Source organism: Leptonotus elevatus, chromosome 1, assembly GCF_054856555.1.
Source record: "Leptonotus elevatus isolate MCC_2025b chromosome 1, RoL_Lele_1.0, whole genome shotgun sequence".
Classification (NCBI taxonomy): Eukaryota; Metazoa; Chordata; class Actinopteri; order Syngnathiformes; family Syngnathidae; genus Leptonotus; species Leptonotus elevatus.
The window spans coordinates 9368757-9391136 of NC_141239.1; the positions used below are offsets into that span (position 1 = coordinate 9368757).

General features: G+C 35.8%; 1 protein-coding gene across 7 annotated transcripts; it reads right to left on the minus strand.

Moving 5' to 3' along the window:
• Positions 1 to 8: 8 nt before the first annotated feature.
• LOC147180628 (uncharacterized) lies at positions 9 to 21447 on the minus strand. 7 transcript variants are annotated; one of them, XM_086085315.1, is made up of 43 exons: positions 21352 to 21446; positions 19189 to 19239; positions 19080 to 19106; positions 18942 to 19010; positions 18609 to 18659; positions 17564 to 17635; positions 17429 to 17479; positions 17311 to 17358; positions 17171 to 17236; positions 16099 to 16167; positions 15955 to 15999; positions 15745 to 15867; positions 14862 to 14912; positions 14637 to 14762; positions 13555 to 13626; positions 13406 to 13474; positions 13240 to 13299; positions 12164 to 12220; positions 12012 to 12080; positions 11859 to 11930; positions 11391 to 11447; positions 11226 to 11288; positions 9555 to 9614; positions 9398 to 9466; positions 9235 to 9327; positions 8026 to 8085; positions 7877 to 7945; positions 7739 to 7804; positions 7571 to 7642; positions 7378 to 7425; positions 6636 to 6689; positions 6478 to 6552; positions 6350 to 6421; positions 6225 to 6263; positions 6002 to 6067; positions 5814 to 5873; positions 5657 to 5740; positions 5508 to 5570; positions 5183 to 5245; positions 3483 to 3554; positions 3360 to 3399; positions 3223 to 3274; positions 9 to 3099 (listed from the first exon to the last, which is right to left on the minus strand). In XM_086085315.1, the coding sequence occupies exons 2-43, from the start codon at positions 19228 to 19230 to the stop codon at positions 1194 to 1196; spliced, it is 4542 nt and encodes a 1513-aa protein (XP_085941441.1). In that variant the 5' UTR covers positions 19231 to 19239; positions 21352 to 21446; the 3' UTR covers positions 9 to 1193. The 7 variants fall into 7 exon arrangements, with proteins under 7 accessions (XP_085941441.1, XP_085941433.1, XP_085941397.1 ...); XM_086085307.1 differs by having other exon boundaries at positions 15955 to 16002; XM_086085271.1 differs by having other exon boundaries at positions 7571 to 7804; positions 21352 to 21447.
• Between the last annotated feature and the right edge of the window lie 933 nt (positions 21448 to 22380).

Genomic DNA, 22380 nt, shown 5'->3' on the forward strand with positions numbered 1-22380 from the left:
GATCAATATTGGCATATAAAATAATTTATTTGTTCACAGTAAGAAAACCAACACCAGTGAAAAGTACAGTACAGTGTCCAAAACGACTTTGGTTTGGCTCAAGACGTTAGCTAGAACATTAGGACAACACCTTTCTTTAGACCTGGACCTAAAGACATCCAGCATGTCAAAATTTGATCAGAAAGACAAAGGCTTGGTTTATGACATGCCCCAGTCTATCACTGGACTTTCTCCAAAAGACTGTGACCAAAACCTCAAGATCTGGCTTGAAATTCAGACAGAATGACATCGGCAAGAATTGAAAGACTGAGTTGGTCCAGCTTGGAACTTTGGCCAAAAGTTCTTGCTCAAAACCTTCACCCAAAATACCTAGAACTGGTCTTGTTGAATCTCAGACTTAAATGCTTTGGCCAGGTTTGGACAAAAAAAACCTGGACCTAAAGACATATGGTAGGTCGGGCAATAAACTTGGTCAGAAAGACCTCGATCAGGTTACCCAAAGACCAGTCTTTCTTGAAAGTCAGAAGACGTAGCCGGGTTTGAGGCTTACCCATAAAATACATCTAAATTGAGAGGTTGGCCAAAGGATCAGGACCAAAACACCAAGTACTTGCTTTGTACTTTGGACCAAAAGGCCTGGGCCTTGCTGGAAACTAGACGCAAGACTTGTCGCAAAATGACAAGAATACGTCTAGCTTGAAACATTTGCTAGAAGCTGTGAATCAAAAGACAAAATTATCCAGGCCTAATTGGAAAAAAAATAAATAGAGGTGTGCTTGGACAAGGACCAGAACACAAAGGTCTTGCCAAGAACTTTTAGCCAAACAACTCAACCAATAGGTTTTGCTTTAATGTCAGACAGAAAAATCTAAGACTGGCTTGTGACACGTCCCTAAAAGACATCGCAAGTCTAGCTTGAGACATTAGCCAGAGGACTAGCACCATGGCACCAAGGTCTTGCTAAAGACTTTGAGCCAAAGAACTGGACCATAAGACTTCTTATTAAGAAGTTTAAATTTAAGGCCAGACAGAAAAACTTAGATGTGGTTTCTCCTAATAATTGTCAGGTTTTTTTTTCTACGACAGTGCATTACCTTTTGTCCTCCTACAAGAGCGGGACCAATAGTTACAAGTCATCAAATATGTGACAAATCCAGTAAAACCAGTTTTTAAAATACCAAAGAGCTACAAATCTAAATATAAAGTCCATCATCCAGCAGGACACTGGAATGACGAGAACCTCGACGACTGTGTCTCTGCTCTCGGTCACTTCCTGTCTTATCCGTGTCACTTCCTCTCCTCTCCCGCTCACTTCCTCTCCTCTCCCGCTCACTTCCTGTCTTATCCCTGTCACTTCCTCTCCTCTCCCGCTCACTTCCTGTCTTGACTCGGTCACTTCCTCTCCTGTGACTCTTTGTGCTGCCCCGATGCCCCTCGTCTTCGCCACTCGTCTCGAACTTCTTGCGGGCGCTCTCGATTCGGCTCATTCGTTTTCCCTCGCCATGCACTTGGTCGTCCAAGTCTTTCTCCGCACTTCTGTGGTGACTCCTCTGGCTGGCCGCCATCCTCTCCTCAGTGTCGTCCCTATGGCTCGATTCCTCACTGCGGTGCGAACCCCTCCGGTCATCGCTTCTTCCGTGAGTGTCCCTTGTCATCCCCTTGTCCCAGTCCGGTCCATCTCGACTTCCTGTGTTTTCTGTACTCCAGTCGTTTGCGCGAATGCTGTCTATTATTTTGCTTTCATGTTGGGCGTATCTGCTGCTTCCTCTTTCCTGATTGGGCCACTCGCCGATATCCAGTCTTCCTTCGGGATTCCCGGTGATCCCTCTGTGACTTCTCTCATGTTCTGACTTCCTACGGGAGTCGTCCGTTCTGCCCGGCGTGTCTTTCCCTCCGTCTTCTAGATGGCTTCTCTCCCATTCTGGCTTTTTTTGGGATTCTCCTGTTTTAGCATGTTTCTCTTCCCCATCTTTGTCCTCCTGTTTGGGTTTCTCCTCCACTTTTTTATACGACGCTGCTGTTTCTTTCTCCTGCGTCTCCTTCCCAGCTTTGGTCCGGTTCTCCGTCTCCTTGTCCATTTTGTCCTTTTTTTTCGTCCCTTCCTTCTTCTCCTTGGACTCACCTACCATCTCTGCTATTTTGGCCTCCTCGATCCTTTTGTCCAGTTTTTCCTCCATGAGGTCCAGCTCTTGCTCCATTTCTGCCAGCTTCTTAGGATCTGACTCCAGGTCGTCGTCCACCTCCACCTCCACCTCCTCGATCTCCTCAAACTCCTCCACCTCGATACCGTCCATGGTCTTCTGCAGCTGCGTCTTGACCTTGTTGAGCTCCAGGAGCCCGTCCTGCAGCTCCTTGCACACGTCCCTGATCTTGGATGCAAATTTGGTCTTGGCACCTTTGCGCAGCTCATGGGAGTCCTTGGCGAGGAAGAAGACGTCGAGGGCCAGGAAGAGCGCCGACATGACCCCGGTGGTGACGCTGATGGCCTGCGCGGCCTTGGCTGCTCCAGCCCCCGCACCCAGAACCTGCACGGTGCTAATGAGCTTGTCTGTGTTGATCATTAGAGCCTTCCCCGCCCGGCCGCCTTCCTTCACCACATGTTTGATGTTGTGGTTCAAGGCCTTCTTGGCGGCGCTCTGCGAGTACTTTTCAAAGTCCAACTCCTGCAGGGTGTCTATACCCTCCTGCACGAAATCCATACACTCGCGGATGTCTTTGATCTGCTCCTGGTAGTCCTGGATCATCTTCTCCACCTTCTTGCGGTCCATGTTCGAGTGGACGGCGTCTGTGATGTTGGCCGTGGCCGAGGTGATGCTGCCCGCCGTGGCCACGCCGATGCCGACCGCCGTGACAATGATGGAGGCGCCGAAAGTGAACGGCGCCAGGATGAGCCCCGTGATTGTGGTCAGGCTGCCGGCCACGCTGGCCACGCCTCCGCCGATGGCCGCCGATACCGTCTTTTTGTGGAACTGGTCGGCGGTATCGGCGATTGCCAGCAGCTCAAGGATGCAGTGTTGCAAGGACGCCCCCCGCTGGTTGAAAAGGCTCACAAACAGGCGCGCCGCCATGTAGACACGGTCGGCCGCTTCCTCCATCGCTCTGCAGACAACGATATGAAGGGACGGATGATTTAGCTTTTCGTCCAACATCAATCAATACAACCATCCATGTATTATATCATCCATCCATAACTAATAAACAATAAAACTAAGACATGCATACATTCCCTCCTCATCTTCTTGGAAGTTGGCCGTCTCGTTCCACTCAGCCCAGCCTGTAGAAACAGGAAGTCAAGATCAGACACAGGTGAGGAAACCAAAAACCTTTTCAAGATATAAAGTGTCAGACGTCGCACTCGCCTTCGACATTGTTCCACCACTCCATCAGGCCGTCGTTCTCCTTCAGGAAAGAAAAAACATGATATTCAACTTTGACCTTATATTGTCATGTGACGGTGAGGGTGGTCACACACACACGCCTACCTCCGATTCCAGAGGGTTTCCCCCAGTCGGGTATGCTGCCATCTCCACCGGCTGGACCTCCACTGTGTTCAGCTGAAAAATGTACACCAAAAAAGTCAGCACACCACAACGGTTATTAGCGTAGGGCTAGGGAAAGAAAGAAAGAAAAAAGACCAAATTGGATAAGTCGACTAAAAATGTCTGCCTTGTTGCGCCGCCGGAAACATCCGCCATCCATGTTTCTACACGGACCTTTTTTTTTGCAGACGTACGCAGTGGACAGGAAGTTATTTATCTCATTGTAGTGATGAGTTATTAACATTGTTTTTCAGTTTTAATTTATATTTTAGCCGTTTTGGATTTAGTTATAGCAGTATGGCTCAATGAATAGAATTGTATTATCTGTCTCACTCTCAGAAGAAGGGCAACGGGTTTGTACATTCATTCGCTATCTCTAATGGGAGGGCCGGTCGGAAGGGAGTCAGGCTTATTATTATTGTTTTTCTTTTAATCTGATTTATACCCATGGGAACAGATTCTCTTGTATTCACTGAGTTGTAACCAAGTGTGCTGTGGGCTGATGGGCGGAGATTTCTATTCTCCCACTTTTGAATAAGTATTGATGCCCCACGTTGGACGAAACAGACAACCTGATAGAACACGGCTTCAGTGTCATCAGCCTTTTGTCATCAGAAGCTTCTGATAATTATTTACCTTTGCAAAGGGACTTCTTCACCAGGATATCACCATTCAGTTAATTGAACACGCAAAGAGTACAATACTTAAAATAGATCTACTCTAACAGTAGCTAACAGGTAGCTCCACTCGTTTACTCATGGCCGATTGTTGAAGCATCCTCCTTAAGTGACTTTTAAAACACTATTACATGTGGAATGTAGATATAATTATGTATGTGTGAGCTAAATGGTAGTTAATGTATGTTTATCTTAAATGGTCATCGCTAGCGTGCTAATGCTAATCGCAAGTGCTAATAGTTTAGCATAGGCTAATTTCTTTTTTTTCTTTTTTCCTCTTAATCCAAAAACCAGCATTCAAATCTTTTTTTTCTATAGAACACGAGGCACACAACAAACACAGAACTGTGTAGTCAAACAAAAACGAACGAAAACAAAAATTGAGGTCTAATCAGAACATAGGCTCATTTTGTTGGTGTTTAATAATGCTCATGCACAGAAGATAATAAATAATTAGTAGTTATATCCACACAAATCAACTTATTTTTTTACCCCCACCCCAAAAAAAATAAAAATAAAATAAATATAACATAACGCGGTTCACTTTTTGCGGTTTTGCTGATTATTTTTAGTGCAATTTTCCATGCATTATTTTACAGTAATGTACCTTTTTTTATGAAATTTATGAAGGTTTGAACATTGAGAATGTTTAAACAAGAGAGAAATGTGATTTCTTTTTTTAAAATGCCCTATGAGAAAAGTGTATAAACTGTGTGGTGAGGGGTTTTAGTGCCTTAAAACATTTATAATAAATGTAAAACATTAAGCTAACTACTTTGCGGATATCATTTATTGCGGGTATTTTTTGGAACCTAATCCCAGTGGAAAACGAGGGAACACTGTAATTGATTGTTTTGTTTTTTTAAACAGTCCTATGTCACACACACTACCAATCTCCATCATACATGATGTCACGCAAGATCTCAGTTCAAAGTATTGAAAAGGAGGAAGGAAGAAGAACCTAACCTGTGCCGGGATCAGCTCCTGCATCTCCATATTCTCCTCAATGATGGGCATCTTGTCTTGGGCCTGAGAAGCAAAATGTGAGAGAACGAACGTCACTCCCCTTAGGAGTCTCTGGGGACCTCGTCTAGGAATTCCTAAAAATATGGTGCAGTGACCCGGATTCCAACTGCTTGCTTGCTGACGCTAAAATGGCCACTTTAAAGCAAAATGGTGGCCAACCTGTGACTTTTCAGGCAAGGCTTCATGAGACTTTTTTGAGGATCTACTCATGACAGACATTGCTATTAAATTTGATGTCGCTACGATAAATCAATTTCGGGGTTACCTGTGACGACGAGATGAGTTTTGGCATCCTGGGAAGAGTCTTCTTGACTCTGAAGGATACGATCTGGAGCGGGTAAAAAAAAAAAAGCGACAACAGTCAGCGAGAGAAGACATTTTGTGCATCGCTACATTGCAAAACAAAACGCTGACTCGTCTTTTCTTCTTGATGGTCTTCCTGCGTTTCAGCCCGCCACCCGCAGGTGGCGCCGCGTCCTCCTTGTCGTCGTCATTGTCCTGCGAGCGTTAGCAACGTATTAGCGAGTATATTAACTCGTCTTTCCACGTGACTTGGGAAAAAGAGCCGAACCTGTTTGTCGGCCGTTTTGGGCGTTCTCTTGAACATGCCGGCGAAGCCTCCTTTTTTCTCCTATATGACACACGGTCATACATTGTACAGTGTATACACACGTCAATCATACTTACTGTACAAGGGTTCCTAATATTTGGTCCCTAAAGGCATCCATGTAGAGTACATAGTGTGTATCGTGTACTCACCTTTGCGGTGGCAGCTTCAAGAAGATTGACAGAACTGCCTGAGAGTTCGTCTCCTGACAAGTCATCCTTGCAGGAAGAAAAATAAATCTCAGTTTGAAATGCTAATTTTTTCGAAGCCCCTGCTCAAAATGGCCTTAAATGTTTTGTTCTTCCTGTCTTGCAAAAAAAAAGAAAAGAAAAAAAGGCAAACTTTTCTCCTGTTTTCTCAGCCCCATTAATTCACCTTGACACCTTCGTCCTCCTTGCCATCACTAAGAGGATCCTGCCAGGAAAACATGACACGAGTTTCTGTTATTTGATGATAAAAACACAAACCAACAAGAGTAGAATGTGGTCTGACGAGGTCACCTTGGCGGCGATGGAGCGCGGCACCGGTTTCGGCGACTTTTTGAACATTCCCGCCAAACCTCCCGTCTTTTCCTGGCAAGCAAATTTTGTGTCAGCCCGAGTCAAACGACCGTCAGCAGCGTTTTTACCTTTGCTGTGTTTTCTTCTGTCACGTTTTCATTGCTGGCTGATAACAAATTCTTCTCCTCATTGCCATTTGTCTTCTGCGCAGCAAAAATAGCAACAATAATTAAAAAATAACAACAATAAGCACAATAATAATGATAAGAATAATAATCGATCTAACCTCATCAGCTGCTTTCTGAGCTTTCTTGAACATGCCACTAAAAATACTTTTTTCCTAAAAAGAAAAAAAAGAAAAATTTATTATAGATCACATAAAGTTATTCTAAAAACATAAATATTTTAATGTGGAAAAAAACATCAACATATTAAATAAACAAAAAAAGAATTTTTTAAAAAACATTTAAAATAATATATAATATATATATATAAATAATAAAATAATTTTAAAATGTAAAAAAAAACGTTCAAATTTCAAAACAAAAACAAACAAAAAAATAAACATTAAAACTAGTGTTTATAATACACAAACTAATAATTTAAAATCATTTACACTTTTTAAAATTTACACAAATCATTTCAACATTAAAATACTAGAAAATAAAAAACATTTTAATTTAATGAGATTTATTATAATTTGGAAATGTGCTAATTTTTAAAAACTAATAAAAAATATTTATTGTAATAAAAAATGTAAAACTAAAATTAAAAAATAACTACATTTTATGACATTTAAACAAAAACAATTTACAGACATGAAAAATGTCAAACTATGTACAATAAACACAAAATACAAAACTTGCAAATGTATTTAGATTATATATAAAACTAAAAAGTAATTGGAAAATAGCTAAAACCATTTAAAATAGTTTTTAAAAATCAAGCATCTTAAACTGCAACAAAGAAATAAATGTGAATTAAAAAAAATATTTATTAAAAGATGATTCATTCAGTGTGCCTTTTACCTTTGTGTTTTCTGTCAGATTGTCATTACTTGATGACTTCTCCTTGTCCTGGAATGATGAGTGAGTATAAGTAAAAAAAAAAAAAATTAAAAAGCAAGCAATTTGTCTCCCTGTTGAAAACAAGCCTTAAAACGTGTGAAAGTGGTGTGGACGACACGCACGCACACACACGCACACACGGCAGCCGACTCACCCCTGCTGTTTGTTCATCTGCGGACGCTTTGGTTGCACTTTTCTTGAGTCCGCTGAAGATTCCCCCTTTCTCCTGCACACCACGATAACAGCGCCCCCCACAGGCCACACATGTAAGATTTTCTCCACCTCCCTCATATTTTGCAAGTGCACTGAAAGTGATGCTGACCTCATCCGCCAGGTTGTCGGTGCTGGAAGATCTTTTGAAGAGGCCGGCCAGGCCTCCTTTCTTGCTCTAAAGAAACTTTTTTTAGTCAAACTTTAAAAAAAATGATCAAAAGCACAAGACAGACTCTTTTTTTGAAACCTTGGTGACGTTTTCGGACAAGTTCTCTGAGCTCCCGCATGTCGCCGCTTCACTCTTGATCTCTCCTTCCTAACAGCACAACAAATAGTTTATTTATATTAGTAGTGGTAATAAAAGGGTTAATAACGAGCATTTTTTGATGGAGACACCTTATCGCCCTCTGCAGGCTTCTGAGGCTTCTTGAACATGTTGCTGAAAAGATTTTTATCCTGGAGAAAAAAAAAAAATTCAAACGAACACAACTAATTATACACAATTATGACAATTTATATTCCACTAATACACTTCAAATTTATACAATGCATTTAATGTAGGTAATTTTCAAATAAAATTATGTTGTTTTTAAAATTAAACAAAAAATATTAAATGTATTAAAATCAGACAAATTTAAATTATATTTAAAAAAAAATGCTACACAGTATAAAGTGACATATATACATACACACACACATATATATATATACATATATATACATACATATATATATATATATATATATATATATATATACATATATATATATACACACATACATCTATCTATCTATATATATATGCACAAATATCTATATATATATCTATATATATATATCTATATATATATATCTATATATATATATATATATAGAGAGATGTATATATGTGTGTGTATATATATATACACACACACACACACACATACATATATATATATATATTTATTTATTTATGTAAAATTCAAATTTTTAATTAAATCTAAAACATATGTACACACAGTATATGGCGCACATCATTCAATTAAAAAAAAAGTTACGCAAACAAAATATTCCACTAATGTCTTGAAGGATTTAAATAAGTAATGTAAATTAAAATAAAATAATATTAAAGGAAAAATAAAAGTAGAATGGAATTAAGTTAAAAAAATACATATATAAATTAAAATTAAAAACAATTACTGGTACGGTTTAAATTAAACAACTAATCTTGCTCATCTTTTAAGTGCAAGTAACATTTCACTAATATTTGTTAAAGGTTAAAATTGGTACCATAAATTCAGTTAAAAAAATGTATAATAATTTAAAAAGGAAAACTGAAAGTCAAATAAAAATCTAATAATTCAAAAAAATTAAACAACACGAAAACAAGTAATCTTGCACATTAGTGATATTCCAGTGTTCACTGTGGGATTAAAATGAGTTTTCAAAAATACAATTAAAAAATGTATTGATATCAAAATAACATGTTATATTCCACAAGAGATTGAAATTAGCAAAATAAAAACAACTAACACTGCACCAACACAAATAAATACAATAAATGTATACTTTCAATTATGAACAAATTCATTCATTTAAAAAAATGCAACGTTTGTCAGTTACCTTGGCACTGTTCCTCTCGGCTGCATCGTCGGCGCCTGCCGCTGTGATGTCGGCTTGCTCCTTGTCTTCCTTTTCCTCGTCCTCATCCCCGTCCTCAAATCAGGACATATCATTCAGTCAAATATGAAAATATCATTTCAAAATTAATCAAATCGACACTTACTGGTGAGTCGGCCCGCTCTCCTTTCGGGGTCTTTTTGAGGAAGACGCCAAACAGCCCTCGATCCTTTTCCTGGCCCCGCCCCCACAAAAATACACCATGTTGACACACACACAAAATATGGATTGATATGGAAATATGAAATACACCATTTGCATACCGGTTTGCCCTCAGATAAATCCTCGGTGCTGGCTGACAACTTTTTCTCCGCACTCTCATCCTGTAAGTCAGGAAGTGACAATGAGAACGCTCGCGTCCGCTTTCTTTCACACACAAACAACAAATTGTCCACTCGTGCTTCTTAAAGAAATTCAATCAGTGCAGTAATGTAATGTAATCATTCGATGAGGGGTTCAAATTAGTAAATAATATTTAAAAATACATTAAACGTATTTTAATAAGGGCTTTGAAAGTACCACAAACTCCCGTCACGTGTGTAACTTCCTAAAAAATATACATTTTAATTTAATTTAAAGCAACACTAAGGAACTTTCAGTTTACGTTGATTATGGCAGCGCCATACGGACAAAAGCGGTATTGCTATGTCTGAAGGAAGAACTCATTTCCCATGAGGGCAAGCGCATTGCGTCGGTTTTGAGCTCACGCCCGCAAGTGAAATCCGGGCCAATGTTGATCCTTGACTGTTCTTTTATTCGGGTAGCTTCCATTTTTCTTTTTTGTCTACTCAGACAAAACTTTTTCAGTTGTTTGGCAACTTCTGCCAGGAAAACAGTGATCGTGCATCAACATTCAAATTTACATCATTCCGTCTTTGTAACTAATGAAAAATGGGAAAAGGGGAAATTATACCATCATCCTCAAAGTTGCTTAGTGCCAATAAAAATGATACAGACCCCCTCAGGCCATGACCAAGGTAACATTACACTAGTTTCAAGTCAATGTTTCATCAGAAGAGTTATGAAAATATTTTGTTAAAGGTTGAAAAGTTCCTTAGTGCTGCTTTAATGATTTTAATCTAAAAATGTACAAATAAAAAAAAAAAAGAAAATGAATTTTTTAACATTTGGAAATAAAATATTTTAAGATGTAAAAAAAAAAAAACTTAACTTAAAAATCAGTAAAAAAATATATATATATATTGAATATTTTAAAATACAATTAAATAAAAAAAAAGTAAACATTCAAAAGTGTATATATATGTATTAACATGAACAAAAGTAATTTAGTAATTAGATTTAAAAGCAGTTCCATTTAAAATTAAAATTAAAATTACAATAAAAATGTGAATATTAAAATATTAGAAAATAATTTAATAAAATAGTTTATATATTTGGAAGTTTCATAATTTTTAAAAACTGATTAAAAAAAAAAAAAATATAAGCGGTCTAATAAAAGATTTACAATTGCAAAACATGAAAGAATTTTAAATGTATAAATAAAACACATGACGCCGCACATTTGCTTCAGTATCTCTGAGAAGGGATGTAAAAACTACTTTATGCTGACGGAGCTAACCTTAGACACAATAAATATTATATCATTTATAAGGTCTCAATTACCGTATTGCTTAAGCTTGCCCAGAAGAACAACAAAAAATAAAGAAATAAAGTGAATACATGCAATTCCAAAATTTTAATGTAATGAAAAGAAATGAAAATTATAATTAATAATAATTATTGATTAGTATTATTATGTAATATATAATAATAATTAATTAATATGTCAATAATAATAATATTTTCATAATAATTATAATTAGCAATTCTAATTGATATTAATAAATAATAATAATTAATAACATATTATATAATAATAATAATAATAATAATAATATATAATTATTATTATCATACAAGAAGTTAGTGTTGACCTGTTCAGGCTGAGGTGCTTTGGCCGCCTTTTTGAAGAATCCGCCAAATATTCCTCCTTTTTCCTGAAACGCATTTTCACCATCACTAAGACACGAAAAGACTTGGAGGGTGCACTAGTGAGTTTAATTTTAAATAAATACAAATAACACAAAAACAAATGTCACCTTGTTATTTTCCTCGGGGAGCCCGTCACTGCCCAGCGAGCGCTCGTCGTCTTGTGGCTGTTCAGTAAAGACGAGAAAGAAGCTGTGAAGTCTTTCCTCATCAAGGTATCTCATTTTGTCTTCCTCCCCTCCTGAATTCTCATCTCAAGTCACCTCATTACACATTTCACCTTTAGCATCTCAGTTCCGTTCATATTCATCCGCCATGTCTCCCATTACGTCCTGTTCCTTTTTGTATCTCAATATCTCTCAAAAAACAATGTAATTTTCAGATGAACCTAAATGTGTGACTAGTTTTATATCAGTGTGTTTTCAAAATAAGACATCTGCTTGTACTTTGGGAAACAGTCAACAGCAATCAATATTTCTACAGAATAAACCAGTAACTGAATTATCAAGTATGACTTCATCACTGTCCATGTCCTCTCTCATGTCATCAAAGTGCTAAAGCAAAGGTTCGATTCTCACTTCCTCCGCATTGGGAACATCGGCCATTCGGGGCGACTTCTTGAACATTCCGCCAAACCCGCTTCCTTTCTCCTGAAACACACACATAATGTTACATTCTACCGTTCCACAACAAACACCTCCAACATGCACAACGTACGCGAATGAACTCACTTTGGTCTTTGCGGCGTCCGACAGACTGTCATTGCTCGCCGACAGTTCTCTCTGACCGCTCGTCATCCCCTGAAAATCAAACATCTTAAGATGCTTCATACTTGGATTTTTCATAATAAAACACAATCATCCTAAATATCATAAAGTTGTACCTCTGCACTGGCTTTGGGCGTCTTCTTGAGGAATCCGCTAAACAAACCTCCTTTCTCCTACAAAAACAACATCCAAGGCATTATTGACGGCATGCTGCATCATCTGCCAATCTATGATGTCAAATCACAACAAGAATAAAACGGCAAAACACGCTCGCACCCCCCGAAAGAATTGCAAAGGTCATCTCTCAATATGCGCCTTTCAGACTTACATGGCAGGTTGTAAGCATTTCGCATTACACTGTCAAAATCAAAAAGGGTTTCCAAAATAAAAACATATTTGGGCATTTAATTAATTAAACACAGATCAAAAAAAATTAAAAATTAAATATATATATATATATATATTTATATACACATACATAAATTGGGGGGGGGGGGGTTAAAAATATTAAACAAAAAAATTAACTTGATTTGTGTTATACGATAGGATGAAAAATATTTTTTACTTAAGAAATAAAATTAAAAACAACAACATCCACTATAATAATAATATATATAAAATGTATATAATATAATAATAAGAATCAAAATAATTAATTAATTAACATTCCTGCCTTACCTTTGTTAATAATAATAATAAATAAAAAAATAAAAAATAAATACATTTAAAAATACACAATACGTAACCTTTTTTGGGCTTTATCATGTTTATTATTAAAATAAAGATAAAATGATACAAAGAGTATTACAATTCAGAATGAAATAAATTGATACAATTATTTAAAAATTCAGAAAGCTTTTTTTAAGTTAATTCATTTTGCCCTGTTAGGATACAACACATTAATTAATATAATCCGGGTGGGATATAACATATATAGATTAAATAAATACAACAATATAGAATAATATATACTAAAATCAATATGAAAATAAAATGCATCCTATTTTTGAATGACTGGCATTGAAAAAGTTAAATACACAGAAAAACAAATCTAAATTGAACAAATAACCTTTAAAAATATTAAGTAATTTGCGTCTATGTGTACAATTTTTTTTTGTAAATCTTCATGCTTGTATGATGTAAATGCTCAATAAAAACAAATTATTACAAATAATAAAGTACAAAAGCTGACCTTGTTCTCAGTGAGGCTGTCCGTGCTGAGCGAGAGATCACCGCTGAGCTCCTCGGAATCCTACCAGCAATAACACAAGGAAGCTGCTAGTAACGTGCACTATTCGATTTGTGGCGGAAAAAAACACCCCACTAAGTCTTGCAGCAAAATATTTTGCACATCTCACCTTGGGTGGCATCATTTTGGGAATCTTGGGAGGTTTTCGGAGGATTGCACTGAAAAATCCGCCTCTTTCCTGTAACGCAATTTCACACGATCATCGGTGACATTGATGGAAATAAAGATGATGAAGTTGTAACCCGACCAAGCGTTCACCTCTGAGGAGGCCTTCTCGGACAGGTTGTCGCTGCTGTCCGACAGGTCGCCACGGAGACCAGGCTGCTGCTCCTGAAGAACATCCACAGAAAGGATTGAGAGTACTTCATTTTTTTCCACGTTTTGTTACACTAGTCTGATCCCAAAATGGAAAACGTTTTTTTCCTCCTCAAAATTCTACACAGAACACAATGGTGACATTAAAAAAAAAAGTCACAGGGTTGTTCCAATATTTTTGACCAATATTTGGTCATTTTTTTACCCAGACGTTTTATATAATAATACTAGTAATAATAATAATAATAATAAAAATAATAATTATTAATATTTATTAATTAAATTTTTTATAATTTTTTCCTTTAAAAAAAAAAAATTTGTTATTATCATCATTATTATTAAGTTATTTATAATAATAATAATTATTATTATTGTTATCAGCATCATTATTTAGGTATTTATAATAATAATCATCATCATTATTATTAAGTAAGTAATTTAAAATAAATAAAATAAAAAATAAAATAATAATAATAATAATAATCATTATTATTATTATTTTTACTTGTATTAATTTATTATATAAAACTTCTGGGTAAAAAATGGCCGAATATTGGTCAAAAATTGGACCACCCCCGTGACTTTTTTTAAATAATACATTTTATAAATGTATTAGATAATTATTTAATAAATGTGTTTACTATTAAATAAGATTAATAATAATAATTATTATTATTATTATTGAAAAAAGAGGAATAAACTTCCAATAAGCATTTTCTATGAAAAACATTTTGGGGGGGAAATGTAAGAAAAAAACAAATGCATAATCAATAAATAAAAAAATCTTGAGAAAAAAAAAAAGGTTCACAAATAGGTGAATCCGCGAAGGCTCTTTTGAAGAAAATTTCTGAATTCTAGCTGCCCAACTGCTGCTTCTTTTGAAGTGAGTTGAGTCACAAGCCTCAAACAGCGCTCGTATCTCAAGTTTGCGCTCGCAAGTCAAAAGCAAGTATTTCCACAGATTGACAGCTTGCATCTGAAAGAACTTGGTCACTCGTATCTCAGGTTTTCTAAAGAAGTTTGACCTCGTCTTGCTGAGCGGCTTCTGCAGGTTTCTTCTTGAACATTCCGTCGAAAATCCCAGGCTGCGATTGTTCGGACGCTTTCTCGTCTTTTTCAGTCTCATCGGAATCGCTGCCCATTATCCCGACCTGACCTCGAAAAAAAGAAAAAAGAAAAAAGGACGACAATGAATGGAAAGACCGAAAAAATTCAAAAAAAAAAAACCAGCAAAAGACAAGACGACTTACCGTCACAGAAAGAGGTTTCCGGAACATTTCAGCAAGACGACCACCAAAATCCTAGAGGGGAATTTTTTTTTTTAAATCACCTCATGTTATTATTGTTAAAAATAAATGTCACAATCATACCTTTATTTAGCACAAATAAGTAATATCAAATAAAAACGTTAATGCACAGTACCATAATAATCTGAAAATACCAATAAATAAATAAATAATAAACTCAAAATAATTGAAAAAAATATATGAAAATAACAATTTGAAATTTAAAAAAAATTGATTTTTATAAAACAATTAAAAAAAAACTTAAAAAGAATGAACAAATTAAATAGACAAGAAGTCAAGTTATTCTTTGAAATACAAACAAATTAAAAAAAGTAAATGAAAAAGAAATTATATATTATTATTATTATTCAATAACAATAATAAATGTCATTAAACAAAGACTTCTTTCTAAAAAATAATAAGTAAAAATTCATGTTAATTCAGTTTTGAATTTTTTTTTTTTATAAAATAAAATAAAAAACAATTTTATAAAAACATTTTAAAAAGTAATGTATTCTTATTCAAGTAATGTAACTAAACTAACAAAATGCCATACTATAAATTACTGTTAAAAAAATAATTAAATACATAAAAAAATAAACATGAATAAACACAATTCAAGAAAAAATCACCTCGTTGGGATTTAAACAAAACTATCAATTAAAGGCAACATTTTTGATATGTCTCTTTTTGAGTATTAAACCTCTGCAAGTCAATCAATCAGTCAATCAATCAATCAATATGAGTGAGTGAGTGATTGCTGCAAGTGTCCCGTCATGTTCTTCATGTTAATGATGTCACTGAAGAACGATGAGCCTTCATCATCATCATCCTCATCCTGCCTTACCTGTTTGGATTCCGCACTTTTGTCCTGTTTGATTTTGTCGCCGGCCGTCCGTTCCTTTCCCCGAGCCGCTTCTTCCTTGTTGGGATCGAGAAGCGCCTCACCTCCGCTGCCACCGCCGCCGACCTTCGAGCAAGACAAACGTCAACGTCTGTGCAAATGATGATGTCATCATCATCATCATCATAGTCGTCGTCGGGCTGCACCTGGTACCTTAGTTGTGGACTTGAGGTGCTTCATCACGCCCTTCAGGACGCCCTGCTGAGACAAAGTAAGCACGGCGCCACATCTCACATACAGAAAAACACACACGACAACCTACACAAAGTACACAAATACAAGTACACGATCAAATACCGGTTTGCTGGCAGTGGCCTGTTTTTCCGCGGCGGCGTCACCTTTGTCCTGGTCGTCCGTCACATGACTCTGAAACAAACACACCAGCGTGACTCACACAATCCAAAAACTGGTTTTAGGTAGCTTTGAGTTGACTGCGTATGCGAGCGTGCGTGCGTGCGTGTGCGTGTGTGTGTGCACGCGTAACCACGCCCACATGCTCCCGTAAACCCGTTTAGCCAGAGAGTCCATTCAACCGTGCCGCCATCCGGCTGGCCGCCTTTGTCTCAGCTTGTGCTCGTTTATATACTTCATTTATGTTCAAAATTTACTCATTCGCTGCCATTGACGGCTATAGACGTCAAAAATTCATTTGAACTATTTCTATTAGTTTAACACTTTTTTCTACTTTTGTTAACAAGAGTATGAAAACCTTTTTTTTTATTGTACATTTCGAACAGATATAAAATGTGTGATTAATTGTGAGTTAACTAGTGAAGTCATGCGATTAATTACAATAAAAACATTTAATTAAAAATTTTAATCGCCTGACGCGACTTAAAGATTATCAAAAATTCGGGGCGTCAGGCGATACATTTTTTTTATTGTAATTAATCGCATGACTTCAATATTTTACTCATCAATAATCACACATTTTATATTTGTATTTCTAAAAAAAAATCTATGCTTCCATACTCTTGTTAACAAAAGTGGAAAATAATGTTAAACTAATAAAAATAGTTCAAATGAATTTTTGACGTCTATAGCCGTCAATGGCAGTGAATGAGTTAACAGTGATCTTGATTTAACATACTGAAAATCAATAGTTGTTGCTTTGCCAGCTTAAAAATGAACATGACTCAAAATCCATAGCGTTCGTGCTGTGACGTATTGCGAAAAAATAAATAAATAATTGGGTTGGTTACTTTGATGAATCACTCAAAAATAAAAAATAAAAGTAGAGAAGTGAGAAAAAAAAAGTAAAGAAGTGACATTAAAATGCATTGATTTGATTTAAACTTTTTAGTAGATTAACATTATTAGTATTATAAAATTAGCATGTTAGCGTTAGCGCCCGTCCCGGAGTGCTTACGATGAAGGACGATTTTTTGTCTTTCAGGCTTTGTTGCAACTTGGTTGTCAGGACGGACGAATGAGTCTGCGTGTGAGGGGAACGGATGACGTTAAACAAATCCCAAAAGAATTGGTAATCCGACATACAAATGACGACACCTGCTTGATGTCGGTGGCCGCGTCCGATTTGGCGCCTCCGGCGGAACGCTGAAGAAAGAAGATGGCCGAACGTTAACGTTGGCAGCCGAGACTGAGATGATGTCACAAGAGGGCGTACCTGCTTTTCGTCGCTGTTGCGCTGGCTGTGTCTTGTCGGCCGGTTCCTCTCCTGCACACGGAAGAAAATTTAAATAAATTCATTCTTGACTAAATTAATTAGATTTTCAAAGTTCTAACGGTACTGCGGCTGCACCTGCTCTGCCCGTCTAGGCAGTGGCACGGGAGTTTCTGGCTTTTTCTCTTTCGCCTCGTCATTTTTGTTAGCCTGAAAAAAAATTATGTAAAAACATTTAAACCATTTTTTTCCTCATTTGTGTAATCACCGCACTCCATTTTTGTTAACAAGAGTATGAAAACCTAGGTTTTTTTTAGTACATTTAGAACAGATATAAAATTTGTGAGTTAACTAGTAAAGTCATGTGATTAATTACAATTAAAAATTTCAATAGCATGACGCCCCTAATTTTTTTTTTTTTATCGCGTCAGGCAATTTACATTTTTAATTGTAATTAATCGCATGACTTCAATAGTAAAAACATGTTAAACTAATATAAATAGTTCAAATACATTTTTGTTGTCTATAGCCGTCAATGGCAGTGAATGAGTTAAGGCGACGTGGACGTGACACCGATGTTTATCTGAATTGATTTTGAAAAGTTTCAAAGGCAATATAAAAATAAATAAATAAATAAAATGAAAATACTGCAATTTATATGCCAGCCCACTAGTTGGCAATGTCAGACTTTTTCTTCTTCCACCCTCCTTCTTCTTCTTACCGCTCATCTGTTGCTAATTTTTATTTTATTTTTTAAACATCTGTTTTCAGCAGTTGTACGTAAACGTTGGAAATGTAAAAAAAAAACATTCAGAAAAGTATTTTCAATCGTGAACATAAACTTCTAAAATGACAGTTTAAATCAATTTTCTAGAAAAAAGAAAAATACATTGTGTAATTTGTGTAAAAGTCTTTTCAGATTTAATGTTAAAAAAAAGCACGATTGTGCATCTCTCTGGTGTTAAGCTTTTCACAAACTACCATTTTCAGCGTTGCGACAGAAATGATGTGTCGTTTTTCAAAAAAGTTTTCTTCGCTTTTAAAATGTTGCGTTCACGACATCGTTTTATTTTCAGATGACGAAGAAAAAAAAAGAAAAAAAAACAGTTCTAATCATCTTTCCCAGAAAAAAATGAATGCAGTTGCCTTATAAGATTTCGACAAATAACGCAATCAATCTTACCTCACCATCCAATTCTAATCTTTTAAGGCGATATTGCGTATGGCTCAGCTCCTGCACAAAAAATGCAAAAAATACTTTATTAATATTACAATCATGCACACAAGCATGTTTGCACTTGCTCGGTCATTACAAGAGTCCGGTGCTCAAACAGTGCCCCCTGTTGGCTCGGATGGCAAACAGCTATCAGCTAAATAACCGTTTCGATGCATTTTACACCAAAATAAAAGTTTAAACAAATTAGAAAATAATTGTGAAAAAACATTGAACAAGAAACAAAAGATTGAAGGGACCATTCAAAACATTTTCGATAGTAAAATACTATTTTGCACATACATTGTGCTTTGGTCGCGGAGGCAACACGGGGGTGGGCTTGTTCAACTTCTCGGCATCGTTTCTTTGAGTCTGTAAACAAAAATTCATATTTTTATTAAACAATGATTATGTGTCAGTTACGATGTGGATTAAAAGTACCTCGGGAGGCCAGGGAGGCAGTTTGGACTGTGAAGCAACACAGAACAAATTAGAAATGTAAGTTAAGAAAGTGATTTATTTATTTATTTTTGTTTGCGTGTGTTCTCACAGGCTTCTTTTTAGCTTCAGGCTTGTTCATGCACGGCTCCATCACACTTCCCTTAAAAGAGACAGTTGAGTTAGAAATCATCACCACGGTAACCAGGCTATTTTCACCCATATTTGAAAAGATGGAAGTTACTATTGATGAGCACATTTCCATCAACAGTGGCACTTTGGCTTATTTTTTCATGACTACGCTTGTAAATGAAAACACTTGTATCGCAAATCATCTTTAACCACTGAAAGGAATGAAAATGTCATGATCCAATCAAACAGCAACAATCATTTGTGTAATGTGTGTTTTTAATGTAAAATATAGAAATCAAGTGTATATTTTATTTGTATTTGGGATATGTGGTGTTAAGAAGCTTAACGCCGCTTAATATCCAAAAACCATGATCAATCGTCACCAAACTTCATGTGCCCACTTAAATCTCTGAAAATAATAGAATGATCCCACCATCCATATTTTGGATTTTTTTCCCCCTCTGCATAGGCGCTCATGAAAGAAGCTTAGTGTCGCTTAACTCATTCAATGCCATTGACGGTTATAGACGTCATAAATTCATTTGAACTATTTCTATTAGTTTAACATTTTTTTCCCACTTTTGTTAACAAGAGTATGAAAACCTAGAACTTGTTTGTACATTTAGAACAGATATAACATTTGATTAATTGTTAGTTAACTAGCGATTAATAACAATTAAAATCCTGACTCCCCTAATTTTTAATAATCTTTTCTTTTTTCTTTTTTAAATAATTAAATAATTTTAATTTTAAATGTTTTATCATCTTTTTATTTTATTTTAAAGAAAATATTATAAAAAATTAGGGGCATCAGACAATCATTTTTTAAAATCGTAATTAATTGCATGACTTCACATTTTATATCTGTTCTAATACAATTTTAAAAAATCTAGGTTTTCATAACTTTTGTTAACAAAAGTGGGAAAATGTTATCCTAATAGAAATAGTTAGAATGAATTTTTTAGGTCTATAGCTGTCAATGGCAGTGAATGAGTTAATGAGGAAAATCGTGCATGAAATTCTAATTACTGGGATGATTGTTCTAATATTTTGGGAGGTTGAAGTGTAAGTACAGATGTCCACATTAATTTTTGTGACAAATGATCACACTTTTTTTCCCCTACAAGCTTCTATGTAGAGGGGGAAAAAAATCCCAAAAATTGATTGTTCTGATATTTTCAGAGGTTTAAGTGGACAGACTAAGTCAAGATGTCATAATACATTTTTGTGATGATTGATGATAGCTTTCTGACATTGAAGCGACATTGAGCTTTTTTACATTTACAGTAAGCATTTTAGATTGTCCTAGATCCGACCGATCCTAACGATGTTTACTTCAACTTGAAAAATCCCTCCTCGAAAATGAGTTTTCAATTATATCCGTTTGTTTTATTATTTTCAGTCACCTGTACGAATCAACCAATAAGAGGACAGAAAAAGGCAGACTTATCTGATTGGTTTAAAAATTTTAATGAAACAGTTTGGGCATCATGATTTTATGCTTCAGACTTTGTTCTGCCCTTTTTGGTGTATGGGCCTTGGCTACCAGGGGGCAGTATGAAACAGACATACAGCATCACAACTGGCAAATGTAATAACATTTGTCGTTTTTCACAGGTCATGTCACGTGACATTGATGCTGATTGATTAATTGTTCACTCATACACACAATAATTGCTGTACACTTATGGAGAAATAATTAAACAGAAATGCTTTGATATTTTCTTCCGTAAAATTGCACTGGGTATGCAGTCCAGAGTGAAAGCTGAGTTTTGCCCAAAGCAGTTGTTCAAGATCTACTTTTGGGATTTTTTTGGGCACCCGGAAATGCTCCTTAATGAGAATTTAATTGTGAAAACACACATTTCCTGTCTATATATTTGTTTACTATGACCACACATTCCCTCACTTATCGCGTGCTTCCAGTGAGGCACCGGAGAGCTACAAAACAAGAAAGTGCACATTGTTCGTCGTTTCAAATGAACATTTAACTCTTAAAGATAAAGCGATAATACGGAGTACGGACAAACAGCTAACATTTGAACGCACCAGCTGGACAGCAGCCGTTCAAAAGCGATACTTTACGAGCACTTGAAATGCTCCTGAAACGTTAATTGTGTGTCGTTAGTGGCGTTTGGCTCACCTCGCTGCCGTTCCTCCGTTCCTGGGATCCAAACTACATACACGCGAACACAATGAATTGCGTGCCTGCGGAGAAGTTTTCCAAACTTTTCACCACACCCCGCAACGCATCTGCGGCCGCGGAGGCGTTTACGGACTGCCTGCAAAGCTCCGAAATTTTCACCTCCATCACAGCGACTGCGTCGTGACGCAATAGCTTTTATTTTGTTTTTTGTTGCTTTCTCAAATTGTGACGAGTTTGACTATGTGTCAATCATAAATGTTTATTTGTGTTGCTCATAATCTTACATGGAACATTTTCCCTCTCTCCAATGAAGCTGTTTGTATTTACATAATTATTTAAATAACCTGGAAACATTTCAAGAGGTTTAAGCCTGACAGTTCAACACAATTTAAAAACAAAGTTACTAAAATATATCAATAAATAAAATAAAAATATATGGATTTTAATTTAAACTATGTTTAATTTAACACTTAAGAAGCACACAAATAAGGTATGTTTTAGGTATTTTTTAAGTAAAAAATAAAAACAGAAATATTGTAATCCAGCGGCTCTATAATAACCTATATTAAAATACAATAGTGTAGTCCTAAAAAGTACATTTAATATTAATGTAAGCAACTGCAACGTTCTGCACTTTGAGTTGTACCACATTTTAACAATTTTTGTTTTAATAAATTCAGCTTTGTCATAAAAAAAAAAAAACGTACAGAATGCTGCTTTTAAAATAAAAATGTTATGTGTGCTTGTCATGTAATTCTTTAACATTTTTTTTTTTATCTATCCATCCATTAATTCACCCACCCATCCATTTTCTATTTAAAAACCTACCGGTAATCACATTATTTTTATAATTAAAGAATACAAATAAAATAGATAACTAACCCCATCCCTTCACAAAAAAAGCACTAAATAATATTTCTAAATGGTTAAACTTGACCAAATCAAATAAATGAATGAAACTTTTGCAAAAAGTAATGATACATTTAAAAAATAATCAAAACAATTTTAATCACTTATATGAAAAAC

Bases quoted from the DNA above. Each gene is read 5' to 3' on its own strand.
- LOC147180628 (XM_086085263.1), bottom strand. From the start codon at position 19,230: ATGGAGCCGTGCATGAACAAGCCTGAAGCTAAAAAGAAGCCT. The intron at 13,627-14,636 runs GTCAAACTTCTT...GATGTTCTTCAG, and splicing joins AAGCCGCTCAGCAAGACGAG to GAGCAGCAGCCTGGTCTCCG. The intron at 7,946-8,025 runs GTGTCTCCATCA...TTGTGCTGTTAG, and splicing joins AGCCTGCAGAGGGCGATAAG to GAAGGAGAGATCAAGAGTGA.